Source organism: Carcharodon carcharias, chromosome 36, assembly GCF_017639515.1.
Source record: "Carcharodon carcharias isolate sCarCar2 chromosome 36, sCarCar2.pri, whole genome shotgun sequence".
NCBI lineage: Eukaryota > Metazoa > Chordata > Chondrichthyes > Lamniformes > Lamnidae > Carcharodon > Carcharodon carcharias.
The window spans coordinates 222,941-244,789 of NC_054502.1; the positions used below are offsets into that span (position 1 = coordinate 222,941).

Here is a 21,849-nt window from a genome sequence, read left to right on the forward strand (position 1 = left end):
CCACCCCACTTGAGGAGAAGGGAGTAAAAACAGAAGAATGATGCTTTCTCTACTTCAGTGTTTTTGGTGGTGGTTTGGGGGGTGGGTGGTGGGCGGGCGGGGGCTGGATTATGGGAAGAATAGTTGAAGGGGAGGACCCGAGATTTTAGGCAACCACAAAGACCATGAAACAAAGCCTGGATGGAGTTTTGGAGAGTCTCGGACACAATAGGAAATTCTAGACATAGTTTGGAGGTGTCGTCACTTTTTAAATGTAACCTCCAATATATTTATCACTCAAAAAACTTCCCTTTATTAAAAAATTAAAAATGAAAATTCTGTTCAGAGACAGCAAATGATCTATTTTCAGTTCAGCTATTTGTAAATAAATTAAGGCAAACCTTAACCTGTTAATACAAATAATTCCCAAAGACTATACTCAGTGGCCGGACTCCTACTCGTGAGGGATAAGATTCTTCTGCCTGTTACTTGCGGAAAACATTGAGTTCATACCGATTAATTTCGATCTCTTCTTGAGTTACTGTTCGGTCAATAACCTACAATCTATGAAAGGGGTAATGCTTGTGTCTGTAACAGATCATAGGATTCCAAGTATGAAAATTTCACTGTGCCCACTGGGATTCAGGACAGAACAGAAGGCTGCCTACTCATCCAAAAGAGGTGAAGATGTGCTGAGGGAAGGATAGTTTTGGTATTCACTGAACAGAACACTCGCTGAATCTCAATTGTATCACTCCTGTTGCAATTAAAGATGAGGAAATCATGAACTGGGATGGTTAGTTATTTCAGCAACACTGACGTTTCGGCCAACGTAGGATTATTTTTGCAGAAGAAAAACTGAAAAGACTGAGCAATAAAGTTAACAAAGAAACAAAAAGATGGGTTCAGTCTGAGTTTGAGGTCTGTATTCCATAAGTAAACTAGTGGAAGTATTTACCGCTGAGGACATAGCTCCTGAAAACTGTGGGCTTTTTTATTTGTGGATATTGGTGTCTCTGACGAGGCCAGCATTAGGGTTTTTGGAGGTAGATTTCAATTGTGACCTTTGAAAGAAGAATGCATAAGCACCTGAAAAGAAAACACCTGCAGGGCATAGGTACTAGTAAGCTGAATGGCCTCACTATAAAGATTGTACTCATTGTGAAACAAGAACAGCAGTAGGCCCAATGCTTCTTGGGTCTGCTCTGCCATTCAATACTATCATGGCGATTATCTACCTCAGCTGTTAACTTCGCTGCCCCATCCCCCTCAAAAAAACCTGTCAAACTCAGCCTCAAATATAACGCCACCTTAGGCTAGCAAATTTCCACCTGAATGAAAAGATATTTTCACATCCCAGTCCAAATGAACTGTCCAAGCAGGGAAACAGCCTCTCAGCATCTACCTGGTAAGTCCTCCAAGATTTTGTTGTAGTCACTGTGTAATGCCGAAAATGAGGCAGCCAATAAATGCACAGCAAGCTCCCACAAGCAGCAATGTTTAATGACCAAATCATCTGTTTTCTGTGATGCTGAACGAAGGATAAATATGGCCAGGGCACCAGGGATAACATACCAGCTCTTTTTGAAATAGTTTTATTGGAACTTAATGCCCACTTGAGAGGGCAATGGGCCTTCGGTTTAATCTCATCTGAATGACAGCCTCCAACAGTGCAAGCACTCCCTCGTAGTGATGGCCTGGATTTTGTGCTCAAGTCCAGGAATGGACGTGGATCCATAATCTTGAGATTTGAAGCAAGAGTGATCCCAACTGTAGTTGACAACACATGGTGCCTGCTCTACTCATCTCTCCTTGTAGGACCACACCCACCCACCCCAGGAATGGGAGTGGGTTCTGGGCACAAGGAATCCTAGATTCCAGGGTGAGATGTTAAAAAACGGTGGTTCCACCTGCATTCTTAGGTGTATGAAAACATACCTCATAGTCTTATGATTTTTGTTGGGCAGAGAGTTTCTATCCCTAAATTTAATCCCTCAATGACATCACTTAAAGCACAGATCACCTTTTTTTTACAGCATTGATTTTTGGGGGGTCTTGCTGTGCACAACTTGACGCATTTCCGACATTGCTACAGTACTCTGCACTTTGGGAGATTTTGAACTCAACTCCAGCCTGTCGGTGGAACCAAATCCAATAAATCCAGCAATTTTTGGGTTGACAACTAAAAAAAATCAGGAGTAAATTAGCCAATTAACGGTGTAGGGAATTTTTAAATCTCTATCTGGTCGGTGCACAGCAGAATAACATGGTAGCCAGGCAACAAAACAAGAAACACTGCCTGACTTATGTCACCTGCATCCTCTGGTGAATCATTCCTGCCACTCACTGTCTTCCCACCATCCTCTGGCCATATTCTCCTTAATTACCTTTGGACACACGACCCTCATCAGATGCTGTTTGGAAAACCAAGTGAATGAGATTCATGCCAATGCAATTATAACTATCCTGTTATTTCTCCAAGTACTTGGACAGCAGGCCATTCAGCCCCTTGCAGCCTGCTCTGGTTGTCTCTCAACTCCACTTTGCTGTTTGCTCCCATAGCCCTCACACCTAGAAAAAATCTAACTCAGCCTCCACTGCTCTCTGTGGAAGAGAATTCCACCAACAAAAAATCCTCCATCTCACTCATAAAAGGAGACCTCTTATTTTTAAACGTGTCCCCATCGTTTAGTCTCCACAATTGCACCCCCCACCTCCCCAAGAGGAAACATCCTCCTGGTATCCACTTTATCAAATCCCTTCAGATCTAACATTTCAATAAGATCACCCCTCATTCTTTTAAACTCCAATGGCTATAGGCCCAACATGTTCAGCCTTCTCATTAGAAATGCTCTTCAGTCAGATGTGAGTCAAATGAACCTCCTCAGGTGCTTTCTAAAGCAATTATAACGTTTTCATATAAGACCATAAACTGTACACATCCTCCACATGTGGTCTCACCAAGGCCCCTGCAGTAAAACTTATCTACTTATTATATTCCACTCTCGCTGTACCTGCATAATAACCTTTGTGTGATAATTTGGGGTTGGTAAGTATGAAATGGCTGTTTAGAAAGGTACGTTTGTCTGGACCTGATAACTGGCAACTCCCCAAAGCTTTGTAATTCCTCATGTATTATAGAACTCAACTAATTTACCAGAGGATGAGATATTCTCCCGTACCACTGACGGTCTGTGTGAGAAATTGCTGCATTCTGGTCAGACAGGTTTTCAGCACATAACCAGACAACTCTGCAGGCAAAACATTACATTCAGGTTCACCCTTCAGTGGATGGGAAGTCCAACAGCAACATATTGTACTGGCTCATCGTTTCTTCTCTCCTCAACACACTTGAATAGTAATAGGTTAACTGATCATTTACCAACTTGTGTAAGATCAGATGCCTTGTTCCATACGTAACAGTTTATGATTGGCTGAAACACCGCCGAAAGCATCACATTCAAGACACTGCGACATTTATTAAACTAACAAATTTGACAAACATAAAAGCAAACAACACAGAGCGCTGGGATTTCCACAGGCAGCTCTTAAAACCTCTCTTCTCCATTAGTGAACTGCCGCATCGTCATACTCACTGCTCAGCATCTCACGTGACTGTCTCAGTGATACAGTCTCACACATTACATCGACAACTCAGTGCCCAGCATCTCACGTGACTGTCTCAGTGAGACAGTCTCACATTACTGGGGAAAGGTAGCTGTCTCCAACACACTGATCCTCAGATCCTCCAGCTCACCGTTTTGTGGTATCACTTTCTCAACGTGAGTAGAGTCTAATTAGGATTCCAGTATAAATATTGTCTCGTCCCACCTGATTTTCACTTGAATCCAACCTGGAAAAGATCAAAGTAAAGTCAGGATGTCATCCTACAGGTCCCAATTTAATATTCATTGTCTCCTCTTCACTCTTAAGGTGCTGACTCTTTCTTTTTCCAGGTAGGTTTGCCAAGAATTGGCTGTGTTTCAGCATTTGCTCTCCCTGAGTGGCAGTGGATGGACTGACAGTCCCCAAACTGGTGAGGATTCAGAATATCAGAAACAGAAACTCACAGTGCGAAGAGGCCCTTCAAGCCATCAAGTCTGCACCGACACGTGGGAAACCCCCTGACAACCCTACCTAATCCCATTTACCAGCACTTGGCCCATAGCTTGAATGTTATGATGTGCCAATTGCTCATCCAAGTACTTTTTAAAGGATGTGAGGCAACCCACCTCCACCTCCCTCCCATGCACACATTCCAGACCCCACCACCCTCTGGGTAAAAAAGTTTTTCCTCACATCCCCCCTAAACCTCCTGCCCCTCATCTGAACTTATGCCCCTTGTGACTGACCCTTCAACTAAGGGAACAGCTGCTCCCTATCCACCCTGTCCATGCTCCTCATAATCTTGAACACCTCGATCAGGTCGCCCCCTCAGCTTCTCTGCTCCAACGAAAACAACCCAATGGAAAAGATTTGTGATTGAAATTTCAGGGCTGAACAGCAGCTCAGTCCACCACCCGAATTCTAGCTGCTGTCTTTCTGACTGAGAGATTCATATCATCTGAACTCAGGAAGAGCCATTCGGCCCATTACTGTGTCTGGCTCCTTGATACAGATATCTGATGAGAACGCCATTCTGCTCTTCCCAACAGCCCCTAAAATTTCCCCCCATTTATGAATCCAATTTCCTTTTAAATGTCATTATTGAATCTGCTTAAACAGCCCCCTACATTGCAGATCACAAGTCACTTTGTCCAGAACTCATGATGCCTCTGGTTCTGTTGCTAATGACCTTCAATCTGTGGTGGGATTTGGTGCAGCGAGTGAGACTGAGTATGGAGGCAGGTGGACCGTGGTGGTGTTGCAGCATCCAGTTGGATGACTCCAGTTGCCTTGGCTGCGGATGGTACAGCATGTGTGCACAACCAGTCGAAAATATCAGACTCCCCCCAGCCCCTGTGCCCACCCCACACCCCTATCCCCATTAGATGCTCCCTGCCCTGTCCCTCTGCAAAAGGGCCCGGCTGTGGCCTCTCACATGTTGACATTGTGTTTCAGTGTCTCCAGCTGCTGCTGCCACGGAGCTGTGATCATCTCCTCAATCTCCTGGAGCTGCTGTTCCTCTGCTCCAGTCGCCTCATCGATGCCATGATGGCCTCAATTCTCTGTGATTTCTCCAGCAGCCGCCTGGAAGGAGAATGAAAATCCCTGAATTACAGGACAGGCCAGATGCTCTGACCATGGCACTTTCCAGAGAGAGGCCACTCACCCATCATCCCAGTACCTGCTCTCCTTGAGACTGGTCCAAAATGTTCCGACTTCATATTTTCTCCATCAAGATCACCTACTACTATCTCCGTAATAACACCTGACGACTTCTCTCTGTTTCAGCTCATCTGCTGCTGAAGCCCTCACCCATTCCTCTGTGACCTCGAGACCTGACTATCCATTCCAAATCGTGGCCTGCCTTCCATAAGCTTCAGCTCACCAAACTCTGCTGCCCTTCGCCAAATTTTTAAACACGTCTTATCTAGCACCCTCTCGCTGACTGAATAACAAATCCAAGTAAGCAACACTCGATCTTAAAATTCTCATTCCTTGTGTTAAATCCCCCATGGCCTCACCCATTCCCTATCTCTGCCTCCTCCAATTCTGGCTACATGCACACCACCGATTCCCCTCGCTCCACCATCGCGGCTTGTGCCTTCAGCTCCTGGGGTCCTAAGCTCTGGAATTACTCTCCCTAAAACTTCCTTAGCTCCTTTAAGTTCTGCTTAAAATCTACCTCTTGGGGCAAGTTGTAGTCCAACCATGTCCAATGTCACCTAAGGAACAGTGTCAAATCTGGTGTGTAACTACTGTGCAGCCTTTGGATGGTTTACCCAGCTGAAACCTGCTTTACAAACACCAATTTACTGCGTCTAGGACAAGAAAATAAAAATGAGCTTAAAATGTTAGAGATTCAGAAAGAAGGGCAGGAGAAATGTTTGGAGTCAGCCGCTGTGGAACTCACTCCCAGAGTTAGATTGAGGCAGAAACTGTCGACACTTCAGATTAGATTAACTGGTTTGGTGGATGAAGGCTCAGGTCAGGCCAGGTAAGTGATTTGGAACTACTGACACGTGGGTTAGCACTGAATCACCGCTGGGCCGAATGGCATGTTTCTGTCCTGCAGCATGTATGGTGTTCTATTGGAGTTCACTAAACAACAGTCCAGGTTTTCTAGTTTCTCGTTTCAGTTTAAATCTCTCTCTAACTCCAACATCCTTCCACAGTCAGCCACCCAAAGCTGGGCACAATAAAGCCATAATAAATTGGTTAGAAAAATCTCAGGGCACTGTCGGTGAATTCTCCCCTCCATCATAACGTCTCAGAAAGTCAGCATCTGACACTATTCCCTCACTTAAATCCTCCTCCCTCTTGACATTTGCAGTCCTTCAAAAAAGGCAACCAGGAGGTCAGCTAAGGCCCAGTTACCGATTTGATTTCCATTTTCCCTCTTATACCCCCAGCCCCTCTGGATCATGGGCTGCTCAGTCTGGTAAAAGCTTCCCACACCAATCCCTCCCAAGCCCCAGTGATTGATCGCTGATTGTCACTCACTTGTTTTCTCGGGTTTCGTGTTCTCGACGATCAATCAGATTGACCACAGTCTGAAATAATGAAACACACACCAAGTGACAGTCGGACAGGAGAAGTGGACATTACAGAATTAGAACACATCAAAACTTCCTCCTCAAACATCCATTCCGCTGAGTTCCCCATGTCCCTGTGGACCCACAGTTGCAGTGGAAAGGTCAGGAAGAAGGTGTGAGAGGACCAATAAGGGGGGAAGGTCAGGATCACTCAAAGGCAAAGTTCAAACATTCCATCAACTAAACCAAAGGCTGCAGATTCAGGAATTACGAAGTGTTTCACATTTCGGAAAACTCATACTGCAGCTCATCAGCACGTTCAACAAAAAACATACACAGCAATGAGAAGTGAGTTACAGACTGGAATCTAATCGAGGGGTTCGGGGTGGTTTATATATAGAATAACAGATACCAGGGAGTGAGTTACAGACTGGAATCTAATCGAGGGGTTCGGGGTGGTTTATATATAGAATAACAGATACCCGGGAGTGAGTTACAGACTGGAATCTAATCGAGGGGTTCAGGGGGTTTATATATAGAATAACAGATACCCGGGAGTGAGTTACAGACTGGAATCTAATCGAGGGGTTCGGGGTGGTTTATATATAGAATAACAGATACCCGGGAGTGAGTTACAGACTGGAATCTAATCGAGGGGTTCGGGGGGGTTTATATATAGAATAACAGATACCCGGGAGTGAGTTACAGACTGGAATCTAATCGGGTTCGGGGTGGTTTATATATAGAATAACAGATACCCGGGAGTGAGTTACAGACTGGAATCTAATCGAGGGGTTCGGGGTGGTTTATATATAGAATAACAGATACCCGGGAGTGAGTTACAGACTGGAATCTAATCGAGGCGATCAGGGTGGTTTATATATAGAATAACAGATACCCGGGAGTGAGTTACAGACTGGAATCTAATCGAGGGGTTCGGGGTGGTTTATATATAGAATAACAGATACCCGGGAGTGAGTTACAGACTGGAATCTAATCGAGGGGTTCGGGTGGTTTATATATAGAATAACAGATACCCGGGAGTGAGTTACAGACTGGAATCTAATCGAGGGGTTCGGGGTGGTTTATATATAGAATAACAGATACCCGGGAGTGAGTTACAGACTGGAATCTAATCGAGGGGTTCGGGGTGGTTTATATATAGAATAACAGATACCCGGAGTGAGTTACAGACTGGAATCTAATCGAGGGGTTCGGGGTGGTTTATATATAGAATAACAGATACCCGGGAGTGAGTTACAGACTGGAATCTAATCGAGGGGTTCGGGGTGGTTTATATATAGAATAACAGATACCCGGGAGTGAGTTACAGACTGGAATCTAATCGAGGGGTTCGGGGGGGTTTATATATAGAATAACAGATACCAGGACTGAGTTACAGATTGGAATCTAATCGAGGGGTTTGGGGTGGTTTATATATAGAATAACAGGTACCCGGGAGTGAGTTACAGACTGGAATCTAATCGAGGGGTTCGGGTGGTTTATATATAGAATAACAGATACCCGGGAGTGAGTTACAGACTGGAATCTAATCGAGGGGTTCAGGGTGGTTTATATATAGAATAACAGATACCCGGGAGTGAGTTACAGACTGGAATCTAATCGAGGGGTTCGCGGGGGTTTATATATAGAATAACAGATACCCAGGAGTGAGTTACAGACTGGAATCTAATCGAGGGGTTCGGGGTGGTTTATATATAGAATAACAGATACCCGTAAGTGAGTTACAGACTGGAATCTAATCGAGGGGTTAGGGGTGGTTTATATATAGAATAACAGATACCCGGGAGTGAAGTTACAGACTGGAATCTAATCGAGGGGTTCGGGGGGGAATTAATATATAAAATAACAGGTACCCGGGAGTGAGTTACAGACTGGAATCTAATCGAGGGGTTAGGGGTGGTTTATATATAGAATAACAGATACCTGGGAGTGAGTTACAGACTGGAATCTAATCGAGGGGTTCGGGGTGGTTTATATATAGAATAACAGATACCCGGGAGTGAGTTACAGACTGGAATCTAATCGAGGGGTTCGGGTGCGTTATATATAGAATAACAGATACCCGGGAGTGAGTTACAGACTGGAATCTAATCGAGGGGTTCGGGGTGGTTTATATATAGAATAACAGATACCCGGGAGTGAGTTACAGACTGGAATCTAATCGAGGGGTTCGGGGTGGTTTATATATAGAATAACAGATACCCGGGAGTGAGTTACAGACTGGAATCTAATCGAGGATTCAGGGGTGGTTTATATATAGAATAACAGATACCCGGGAGTGAGTTACAGACTGGAATCTAATCGAGGGGTTCGGGGGGTTTATATATAGAATAACAGATACCCGGGAGTGAGTTACAGACTGGAATCTAATCGAGGGGTTCGGGGGGGTTTATATATAGAATAACAGATACCCGGGAGTGAGTTACAGACTGGAATCTAATCGAGTGGTTCGGGGTGGTTTATATATAGAATAACAGATACCCGGGAGTGAGTTACAGACTGGAATCTAATCGAGGGGTTCGGGTGGGTTTATATATAGAATACCAGATACCCGGGATTCAGTTACGGACTGGAATCTAATCGAGGGGTTCGGGGTGGTTTATATATAGAATAACAGATACCCGGGATTCAGTTACGGACTGGAATCTAATCGAGGGGTTCGGGGTGGTTTATATATAGAATAACAGATACCCGGGAGTGAGTTACAGACTGGAATCTATTCGAGGGGTTCAGGGTGGTTTATATATAGAATAACAGATACCCGGGAGTGAGTTACAGACTGGAATCTAATCGAGGGGTTCAGGGTGGTTTATATATAGAATAACAGATACCCGGGAGTGAGTTACAGACTGGAATCTAATCGAGGGGTTCGGGGGGTGGTTTATATATAGAATAACAGATACCCGGGAGTGAGTTACAGACTGGAATCTAATCGAGGGGTTCGGGGTGGTTTATATATAGAATAACAGATACCCGGGAGTGAGTTACAGACTGGAATCTAATCGAGGGGTTCGGGGGGGGTTTATATATAGAATAACAGGTACCCGGGAGTGAGTTACAGACTGGAATCTAATCGAGGGGTTAGGGGTGGTTTATATATAGAATAACAGATACCCGGGAGTGAGTTACAGACTGGAATCTAATCGAGGGGTTCGGGGGGGTTTATATATAGAATAACAGAACCCGGGAGTGAGTTACAGACTGGAATCTAATCGAGGGGTTCGGGGTGGTTTATATATAGAATAACAGATACCCGGGAGTGAGTTACAGACTGGAATCTAATCGAGGGGTTCGGGGTGGTTTATATATAGAATAACAGATACCCGGGAGTGAGTTACAGACTGGAATCTAATCGAGGGGTTCAGGGTGGTTTATATATAGAATAACAGATACCCGGGAGTGAGTTACAGACTGGAATCTAATCGAGGGGTTCGGGTGGTTTATATATAGAATAACAGGATACCCGGGAGTGAGTTACAGACTGGAATCTAATCGAGGGGTTCAGGGTGGTTTATATATAGAATAACAGATACCCGGGAGTGAGTTACAGACTGGAATCTAATCGAGGGGTTCGGGGTGGTTTATATATAGAATAACAGATACCCGGGAGTGAGTTACAGACTGGAATCTAATCGAGGGTTTCGGGTGGTTTATATATAGAATAACAGATACCCGGGAGTGAGTTACAGACTGGAATCTAATCGAGGGGTTCGGGGTGGTTTATATATAGAATAACAGATACCCGGGAGTGAGTTACAGACTGGAATCTAATCGAGGGGTTCGGGGTGGTTTATATATAGAATAACAGATACCCGGGAGTGAGTTACAGACTGGAATCTAATCGAGGGGTTCGGGGTGGTTTATATATAGAATAACAGATACCGGGAGTGAGTTACAGACTGGAATCTAATCGAGGGTTCGGGGTGGTTTATATATAGAATAACAGATACCCGGGAGTGAGTTACAGACTGGAATCTAATCGAGGGGTTCGGGGTGGTTTATATATAGAATAACAGATACCCGGGAGTGAGTTACAGACTGGAATCTAATCGAGGGGATCAGGGTGGTTTATATATAGAATAACAGATACCCGGGAGTGAGTTACAGACTGGAATCTAATCGAGGGGTTCAGGGTGGTTTATATATAGAATAACAGATACCCGGGAGTGAGTTACAGACTGGAATCTAATCGAGGGGTTCGGGGTGGTTTATATATAGAATAACAGATACCCGGGAGTGAGTTACAGACTGGAATCTAATCGAGGGGTTAGGGGTGGTTTATATATAGAATAACAGATACCCGGGAGTGAGTTACAGACTGGAATCTAATCGAGGGGTTCGGGGGGGTTTATATATAGAATAACAGGTACCCGGGAGTGAGTTACAGACTGGAATCTAATCGAGGGGTTAGGGGTGGTTTATATATAGAATAACAGATACCCGGGAGTGAGTTACAGACTGGAATCTAATCGAGGGGTTCGGGGGGGTTTATATATAGAATAACAGGCACCGGGAGTGAGTTACAGACTGGAATCTAATCGAGGGGTTCGGGGTGGTTTATATATAGAATAACAGATACCCGGGAGTGAGTTACACGCTAGAATCTAATCGAGGGGTTCGGGGGGGTTTTGTATATAGAATAACAGATACCCAGGAGTGAGTTACAGACTGGAATCTAATCGAGGGGTTCAGGGTGGTTTATATATAGAATAACAGATACCCGGGAGTGAGTTACAGACTGGAATCTAATCGAGGGGTTCGGGGGGGTTTATATATAGAATAACAGATACCAGGGAGTGAGTTACAGACTGGAATCTAATCGAGGGGTTCAGGGTGTTTATATATAGAATAACAGATACCCGGTAGTGAGTTACAGACTGGAATCTAATCGAGGGGTTCGGGTGGGTTTATATATAGAATAACAGATACCCAGGAGTGAGTTACAGACTGGAATCTAATCGAGGGGTTCAGGGTGGTTAATATATAGAATAACAGATACCCGGGAGTGAGTTACAGACTGGAATCTAGTCGAGAGGTTCGGGAGGGTTTATATATAGAATAACAGATACTCGGGAGTGAGTTACAGCCTGGAATCTGATTGAGGGGTTCGGGGGGTTTATATATAGAATAACAGATACCCAGGAGTGATTTACAGACTGGAATCTAATCGAGGGGTTCGAAGAGTTTATATATAGAATAACAGTTACCCGGGAGTGAGTTACAGACTGGAGACTAATCGAGGGGTTCGGGGCGGTTTATATATAGAATAACAGATACCCAGGAGTGAGTTACAGACTGGAATCTAATAGAGGGGTTCGGGGTGGTTATATATAGAATAACAGATACCCGGGAGTGAGTTACAGACTGGAATCTAATCGAGGGGTTAGGGGTGGTTTACATATAGAATAACAGATACCCGGGAGTGAGTTACAGACTGGAATCTAATCGAGGGGTTCGGGGGGGTTTATATATAGAATAACAGATACCCGGGAGTGAGTTACAGACTGGAATCTAATCGAGGGGTTCGGGGTGGTTTATATATAGAATAACAGATACCCGGGAGTGAGTTACAGGCTGGAATCTAATCGAGGGGTTCAGGGTGGGTTTACATATAGAATAACAGATACCCGAAAGTGAGTTACAGACTGGAATCTTATCAAGGGGTTCGGGGGGGTTTATATATGTAATAACAGATATCCGGGAGTGAGTTACAGACTGGAATCTAATCGAGGGGTTCGGGGTGGTTTATATATGGAATAACAGATACCCGGGAGTGAGTTACAGACTGGAATCTGATCGAGGGGTTCGGGGTGGTTTATATATAGAATAAGATACCCGGGAGTGAGTTACAGACTGGAATCTAATCGAGGGGTTAGGGGTGGTTTACATATCGGATAACAGATACCCGGGAGTGAGTTACAGGCTGGAATCTAATTGAGGGGTTAGGGGTGTTTTATATGTAGAATAAGAGATACCCTGGAGTGAGTTACAGGCTGGAATCTAATTGAGGGGTTCGGGTGGGTTTATATATAGAATAACAGATACCCGGGAGCGAGTTACAGACTGGAATCTAATCGAGGGGTTCAGGGTGGTTTATATCTAGAATAACAGATACCCGGAAGTGAGTTACAGACTGGAATCTAATAGAGGGGTTCGGGGTGGTTTATATACAGAATAACAGATACCAGGAGTGAGTTAAAGGCTGGAATCTAATCGAGGGGTTCAGGGTGGTTTATATATAGAATAATGGATACCCGGGAGTGAGTCACAGAATGGAATCTTATCAATGGGATCGGGGTGGTTTATATATAGAATAACAGATACCCCGGAGTGAGTTACAGACTGGAATCTAATCAGGGGTTCAGGATGGTTTATATATACAATAAGATACCCGGGAGTGAGTTACAGACTGGAATCTAATCGAGGGGTTAGGGGTGGTTTACATGTAGAATAACAGATAACAGGGAGTGAAGTTACAGACTGGAAGCTAATCGAGGGGTTCGGGGGGGGTTTATATATAGAATAACAGGTACCCGGGAGTGAGTTACAGACTGGAATCTAATAGAGGGGTTCAGGGTGGTTTATATATAGAATAACAGATACCCGGGAGTGAGTAACAGACTGGAATCTAATCGAGGGGGTCAGGGTGGTTTACATATAGAATAATGGATACCCGGGAGTGAGTTACAGACTGGAATCTTATCAAGGGGTTCGGGGGGGTTTATATATATAATAACAGACATCCGGGAGTGAGTTAAAGACTGGAATCTAATCGAGGGCTTCGGGGAGGTTTATATATAGAATAACAGATACCCGGGAGTGAGTTACAGACTGGAATCTAATCGAGGGGTTCGGGGTGGTTTATATATAGAATAAGATACCCGGGAGTGAGTGACAGACTGGAATCTAATCGAGGGGTTAGGGGTGGTTTACATATAGGATAACAGACACCCGGGAGTGAAGTTACAGACTGGAATCTAATCAAGGGGTTCGGGGGGGGTTTATATATAGAATAACAGGTACCCGGGAGTGAGTTACAGACTGGAATCTAATCGAGGAGTTAGGGGTGGTTTATATATAGAATAACAGATACCCGGGAGTGAGTTACAGACTGGAATCTACTCGAGGGGTTCGGGGGGGTTTATATATAGAATAACAGGCACCTGGGAGTGAGTTACAGACTGGAATCTAATCGAGGGGTTCAGGGTGGTTAATATATAGAATAACAGATACCCGGGAGTGAGTTACAGGCTGGAATCTAATTGAGGGGTTCGGGTGGGTTTACATATAGAATAACAAATACCCAGGAGTGAGTTACAGACTGGAATCTAATCGAGGGGTTCAGGGTGGTTTGTATATAGAATAACAGATACCCGGGAGTGAGTTACAGACTGGAATCTAATACAGGGGTTCGGGGTGGTTTATATACAGAATAACAGATACCAGGAGTGAGTAAAAGGCTGGAATCTAATCGAGGGGTTCAGGGTGGTTAATATATAGAATAACAGATACCCGGGAGTGAGTTACAGACTGGAATCTAATCGAGAGGTTCGGGGGGGTTTATATATAGAATAACAGATACTCGGGAGTGAGTTACAGCCTGGAATCTGATTGAGGGGTTCGGGGGGTTTATATATAGAATAACAGATGCCCAGGAGTGATTTACAGACTGGAATCTAATCGAGGGGTTAGAAGAGTTTATATATAGAATAACAGATACCCGGGAGTGAGTTACAGACTGGAATCTAATCGTGGGGTTAGGGGTGGTTTATATATAGAATAACAGATACCCGGGAGTGAGTTACAGACTGGAGACTAATCGAGGGGTTCGGTGGGTTTATATGTAGAATAACAGATACCCGGGAGTGAGTTACAGACTGGAATCTGAACGAGGGGTTCGAGGAGTTTATATATAGAATAACAGATACCCGGGAGTGAGTTACAGACTGGAATCTAATCGTGGGGTTAGGGGTGGTTTATATATAGAATAACAGATACCCGGGAGAGAGTTACAGACTGGAGTCTAATCGAGGGGTTCGGTGGGTTTACATGTAGAATAACAGATACCCGGGAGTGAGTTACAGACTGGAATCTAATCGAGGGGTTCGAGGAGTTTATATTTCGAATAACAGATACCCAGGAGTGAGTTACAGACTGGAATCTAATCGAGGGGTTCGGGGTGGTTTATATATAGAATAACAGATACCCGCGAGTGAGTTACAGACTGGAATCGAATCGAGGGTTAGGGGTGCTTTACATATACAATAACAGATACCCGTGAGTGAAGTTACAGACAGGAATCTAATCGAGGGGTTCGGGGGGGGTTTACATATAGAATAACAGGTACCCGGGAGTGAGTTACAGCTGGAATCTAATCGAGGGGTTAGGGGTGGTTTATATATAGAAAAACAGGCACCTGGGAGTGAGTTACAGACTGGAATCTAATCGAGGGGTTAGGGGAGGTTTATATATAGAATAACAGATACCCGGGAGTGAGTTACAGGCTGGAATCTAATTGAGGGGTTCGGGTGGGTTTACATATAGAATAACAGATACCCAGGATGAGTTAAAGACTGGAATCTAATCGAGGGGTTCAGGGTGGTTTATATAGAGAATAACAGATACCCGGGAGTGAGTTACAGGCTGGAATCTAATAGAGGGGTTCGGGGTGGTTTATATAGAGAATAACAGATACCAGGAGTGAGTTAAAGGCTGGATTCTAATTGAGGGGGTCAGGGTGGATAATATATAGAATAACAGATACCCGGGAGTGAGTTACAGACTGGAATCTAATCGAGTGGTTCGGGGGGGTTTATATATAGAATAACAGATACTCGGGAGTGAGTTACAGCCTGGAATCTGATTGAGGGGTTCGGGGGGTTTATATATAGAATAACAGATACCCAGGAGTGATTTACAGACTGGAATCTAATCGAGGGGTTCGAGGAGTTTATATTTCGAATAACAGATACCCGGGAGTGAGTTACAGACTGGAATCTAATCGTGGGCTTAGGGGTGGTTTATATATAGAATAACAGATACCGGGAGAGAGTTACAGACTGGAGTCGAATCGAGGGGTTCGGTGGGTTTATATATAGAATAACAGATACCCGGGAGTGAGTTACAGACTGGAATCTAATCGAGGGGTTCGGGGTGGTTTATATATAGAATAACAGATACCCGGGAGTGAGTTACAGACTGGAATCTAATCGAGGGGTTCGGGGGGGTTTATATATAGAATAACAGATACGTCGGAGTGAGTTACAGACTGGAATCTAATCGAGGGGCTTGGGGTGGTTTATATATAGAATAACAGATACCCGGGAGTGAGTTACAGACTGGAATCTAATCGAGGGGTTCGGGGTGGTTTATATATAGAATAACAGATACCCGGGAGTGAGTTACAGACTGGAATCTAATCGAGGGGTTGAGGGGGGGTTTATATATAGAATAACAGATACCCGGGAGTGAGTTACAGACTGGAATCTAATCGAGGGGTTCGGGGTGGTTTATATATAGAATAACAGATACCAGGGAGTGAGTTACAGACTGGAATCTAATCGAGGGGTTCGGGGTGGTTTATATATAGAATAACAGATACCCGGGAGTGAGTTACAGACTGGAATCTAATCGAGGGGTTCGGGGTGGTTTATATATAGAATAACAGATACCCGGGAGTGAGTTACAGACTGGAATCTAATCGAGGGGTTCGGGGTGGTTTATATATAGAATAACAGATACCCGGGAGTGAGTTACAGACTGGAATCTAATCGAGGGGTTCGGGGTGGTTTATATATAGAATAACAGATACCCGGGAGTGAGTTACAGACTGGAATCTAATCGAGGGGTTCAGGGGTGGTTTATATATAGAATAACAGATACCCGGGAGTGAGTTACAGACTGGAATCTAATCGAGGGGTTCGGGTGGTTTATATATAGAATAACAGATACCCGGGAGTGAGTTACAGACTGGAATCTAATCGAGGGGTTCGGGGTGGTTTATATATAGAATAACAGATACCCGGGAGTGAGTTACAGACTGGAATCTAATCGAGGGGTTCAGGGGTGTTTATATATAGAATAACAGATACCCGAGAGTGAGTTACAGACTGGAATCTAATCGAGTGTTCGGGGGGTTTATATATAGAATAACAGATACCCGGGAGTGAGTTACAGACTGGAATCTAATCGAGGGGTTCGGGGTGGTTTATATATAGAATAACAGATACCCAGTAGTGAGTTACAGACTGGAATCTAATCGAGGGGTTCGGGGGGTTTATATATAGTATAACAGATACCCGGGAGTGAGTTACAGACTGGAATCTAATCGAGGGGTTCGGGGTGGGTTTATATATAGAATAACAGATACCCGGGAGTGAGTTACAGACTGGAATCTAATCGAGGGGTTCGGGTGGTTTATATATAGAATAACAGATACCCGGAGTGAGTTACAGACTGGAATCTAATCGAGGGGTTCAGGGTGGTTTATATATAGAATAACAGATACCCGGGAGTGAGTTACAGACTGGAATCTAATCGAGGGGTTAGGGGTGGTTTATATATAGAATAACAGATACCCGGGAGTGAGTTACAGACTGGAATCTAATCGAGGGGTTCGGGGGGTTTATATATAGAATAACAGATACCCGGAGTGAGTTACAGACTGGAATCTAATCGAGGGGTTCGGGTGGTTTATATATAGAATAACAGATACCCGGGAGTGAGTTACAGACTGGAATCTAATCGAGGGGTTCGGGGTGGTTTATATATAGAATAACAGATACCAGGAGTGAGTTACAGACTGGAATCTAATCGAGGGGTTCAGGGTGGTTTATATATAGAATAACAGATACCCGGGAGTGAGTTACAGACTGGAATCTAATCGAGGGGTTCGGGGTGGTTTATATATAGAATAACAGATACCCGGGAGTGAGTTACAGACTGGAATCTAATCGAGGGGTTAGGGGTGGTTTATATATAGAATAACAGATACCCGGGAGTGAGTTACAGACTGGAATCTACTCGAGGGGTTCGGGGGGGTTTATATATAGAATAACAGGCACCTGGGAGTGAGTTACAGACTGGAATCTAATCGAGGGCTTCGGGGTGGTTTATATATAGAATAACAGATACCCGGGAGTGAGTTACAGACTGGAATCTAATAGAGGGGTTCAGGGTGGTTTATATATAGAATAACAGATACCCGGGAGTGAGTAACAGACTGGAATCTAATCGAGGGGTTCAGGGTGGTTTACATATAGAATAATGGATACCCGGGAGTGAGATACAGACTGGAATCTTATCAAGGGGTTCGGGGGGGTTTATATATGTAATAACAGATATCCGGGAGTGAGTTAAAGACTGGAATCTAATCGAGGGCTTCGGGGAGGTTTATATATAGAATAACAGATACCCGGGAGTGAGTTACAGACTGGAATCTAATCGAGGGGTTCGGGGTGGTTTATATATAGAATAAGATACCCGGGAGTGAGTGACAGACTGGAATCTAATCGAGGGGTTAGGGGTGGTTTACATATAGGATAACAGACACCCGGGAGTGAAGTTACAGACTGGAATCTAATCAAGGGGTTCGGGGGGGGTTTATATATAGAATAACAGGTACCCGGGAGTGAGTTACAGACTGGAATCTAATCGAGGAGTTAGGGGTGGTTTATATATAGAATAACAGATACCCGGGAGTGAGTTACAGACTTGAATCTACTCGAGGGGTTCGGGGGGGTTTATATATAGAATAACAGGCACCTGGGAGTGAGTTACAGACTGGAATCTAATCGAGGGGTTCAGGGTGGTTAATATATAGAATAACAGATACCCGGGAGTGAGTTACAGGCTGGAATCTAATTGAGGGGTTCGGGTGGGTTTACATATAGAATAACAAATACCCAGGAGTGAGTTACAGACTGGAATCTAATCGAGGGGTTCAGGGTGGTTTGTATATAGAATAACAGATACCCGGGAGTGAGTTACAGACTGGAATCTAATACAGGGGTTCGGGGTGGTTTATATACAGAATAACAGATACCAGGAGTGAGTAAAAGGCTGGAATCTAATCGAGGGGTTCAGGGTGGTTAATATATAGAATAACAGATACCCGGGAGTGAGTTACAGACTGGAATCTAATCGAGAGGTTCGGGGGGGTTTATATATAGAATAACAGATACTCGGGAGTGAGTTACAGCCTGGAATCTGATTGAGGGGTTCGGGGGGTTTATATATAGAATAACAGATGCCCAGGAGTGATTTACAGACTGGAATCTAATCGAGGGGTTAGAAGAGTTTATATATAGAATAACAGATACCCGGGAGTGAGTTACAGACTGGAATCTAATCGAGGGGTTCGGTGGGTTTATATATAGAATAACAGATACCCGGGAGTGAGTTACAGACTGGAGACTAATCGAGGGGTTCGGTGGGTTTATATGTAGAATAACAGATACCCGGGAGTGAGTTACAGACTGGAATCTAATCGAGGGGTTCGGGGCGGTTTATATATAGAATAACAGATACCCGGGAGTGAGTTACAGACTGGAATCTAATCGAGGGGTTCGGGGTGGTTTATATATAGAATAACAGATACCCGGGAGTGAGTTACAGACTGGAATCTAATCGAGGGGTTCGGGGTGGTTTATATATAGAATAACAGATACCCGGGAGTGAGTTACAGACTGGAATCTAATCGAGGGGTTCGGGGTGGTTTATATATAGAATAACAGATACCCGGGAGTGAGTTACAGACTGGAATCTAATCGAGGGGTTCGGGGTGGTTTATATATAGAATAACAGATACCCGGGAGTGAGTTACAGACTGGAATCTAATCGAGGGCTTTGGGGTGGTTTATATATAGAATAACAGATACCCGGGAGTGAGTTACAGACTGGAATCTAATCGAGGGGTTCGGGGTGGGTTTATATATAGAATAACAGATACCCGGGAGTGAGTTACAGACTGGAATCTAATCGAGGGGTTCGGGGTGGTTTATATATAGAATAACAGGCACCCTGGGAGTGAGTTACAGACTGGAATCTAATCGAGGGGTTCAGGGTGGTTTATATATAGAATAACAGATACCCGGGAGTGAGTTACAGGCTGGAATCTAATTGAGGGGTTCGGGTGGGTTTACATATAGAATAACAGATACCCAGGAGTGAGTTACAGACTGGAATCTAATCGAGGGGTTCAGGGTGGTTTATATATAGAATAACAGATACCCGGGAGTGAGTTACAGGCTGGAATCTAATAGAGGGGTTCGGGGTGGTTTATATAGAGAATAACAGATACCAGGAGTGAGTTAAAGGCTGGAATCTAATCGAGGGGTTCAGGGTGGTTAATATATAGAATAACAGATACCCGGGAGTGAGTTACAGACTGGAATCTAATCGAGTGGTTCGGGGGGGTTTATATATAGAATAACAGATACTCGGGAGTGAGTTACAGCCTGGAATCTGATTGAGGGGTTCGGGGGGTTTATATATAGAATAACAGATACCCAGGAGTGATTTACAGACTGGAATCTAATCGAGGGGTTCGAGGAGTTTATATATAGAATAACAGATACCCGGGAGTGAGTTACAGACTGGAATCTAATCGTGGGGTTAGGGGTGGTTTATATATAGAATAACAGATACCCGGGAGTGAGTTACAGACTGGAGTCTAATCGAGGGGTTCGGTGGGTTTATATGTAGAATAACAGATACCCGGGAGTGAGTTACAGACTGGAATCTAATCGAGGGGTTCGAGGTGGTTTATATATAGAATAACAGATACCCGGGAGTGAGTTACAGACTGGAATCTAATCGAGGGGTTAGGGGTGGTTTATATATAGAATAACAGATACCCGGGAGAGAGTTACAGACTGGAATCTAATCGAGGCGTTTAGGTGGTTTATATATAGAATAACAGATACCCGGAGTGAGTTACAGACTGGAATCTAATCAAGGGGTTCAGGGGTGTTTGTACACAGAATAACAGATACCCGGGAGTGAGTTACAGACTGGAATCTAATCGAGGGGTTCGGGGGGGAATTAATATATAGAATAACAGGTACTCGGGAGTGAGTTACAGACTGGAATCTAATCGAGGGGTTCGGGGTGGTTTATATATAGAATAACAGGCACCTGGGAGTGAGTTACAGACTGGAATGTAATCGAGGGGTTCGGGGTGGTTTATATATAGAATAACAGATACCCGGGAGTGAGTTACAGGCTGGAATCTAATTGAGGGGTTCGGGTGGGTTTACATATAGAATAAGAGATACCCAGGAGTGAGTTACAGACTGGAATCTAATCGAGGGGTTCAGGGTGGTTTATATATAGAATAACAGATACCCGGGAGTGAGTTACAGACTGTAATCTACTCGAGGGGTTCGGGGGGGTTTATATATAGAATAACAGGCACCTGGGAGTGAGTTACAGACTGGAATCTAATCGAGGGATTCAGGGTGGTTAGTATATAGAATAACAGATACCCGGGAGTGAGTTACAGGCTGGAATCTAATTGAGGGGCTCGGGTGGGTTTACATATAGAATAACAGATACCCAGGAGTGAGTTACAGACTGGAATCTAATCAAGGGGTTCAGGGTGGTTTATATAAAATAACAGATACCCGGGAGTGAGTTACAGACTGGAATCTAATCAACAGGTTCGGGGGGGTTTATATATAGAATAAAAGATACTCGGGAGTGAGTTACAGCCTGGAATCTGATTGAGGGGTTCGGGGGGTTTATATATAGAATAACAGATGCCCAGGAATGATTTACAGACTGGAATCTAATCGAGGGGTTCGAAGAGTTTATATATAGAATAACAGATACCCGGGAGTGAGTTACAGACTGGAATCTAATCGTGGGGTTAGGGGTGGTTTATATATAGAATAACAGATACCCGGGAGTGAGTTACAGACTGGAGTCTAGTCGAGGGGTTCAGGGTGGTTTATATATAGAATAACAGATACCCGGGAGTGAGTTACAGACTGGAATCTAATCGAGGGGTTCGGGGTGGTTTATATATAGAATAACAGATACCCAGGAGTGAGTTACAGACTGGAATCTAATCGAGGGGTTCGGGGTGGTTTATATATAGAATAACAGATACCCGGGAGTGAGTTACAGACTGGAATCTAATCGAGGGTTAGGGGTGGTTTACATATAGAATAACAGATACCCGGGAGTGAAGTTACAGACTGGAATG

General features: G+C 44.2%; 1 protein-coding gene across 1 annotated transcript in view; it reads right to left on the bottom strand.

Annotated features, from left to right (window-relative positions):
* Positions 1 to 464: 464 nt before the first annotated feature.
* polr3c (polymerase (RNA) III (DNA directed) polypeptide C) overlaps positions 465 to 21,849 on the bottom strand; it is a 483,038-nt gene continuing 461,653 nt past the window's right edge. The window contains 5 exon segments of the mRNA XM_041179691.1: positions 465 to 536; positions 3,811 to 3,832; positions 5,021 to 5,120; positions 5,123 to 5,169; positions 6,586 to 6,635. Coding sequence (XP_041035625.1) covers positions 465 to 536; positions 3,811 to 3,832; positions 5,021 to 5,120; positions 5,123 to 5,169; positions 6,586 to 6,635 — 291 coding nt within the window.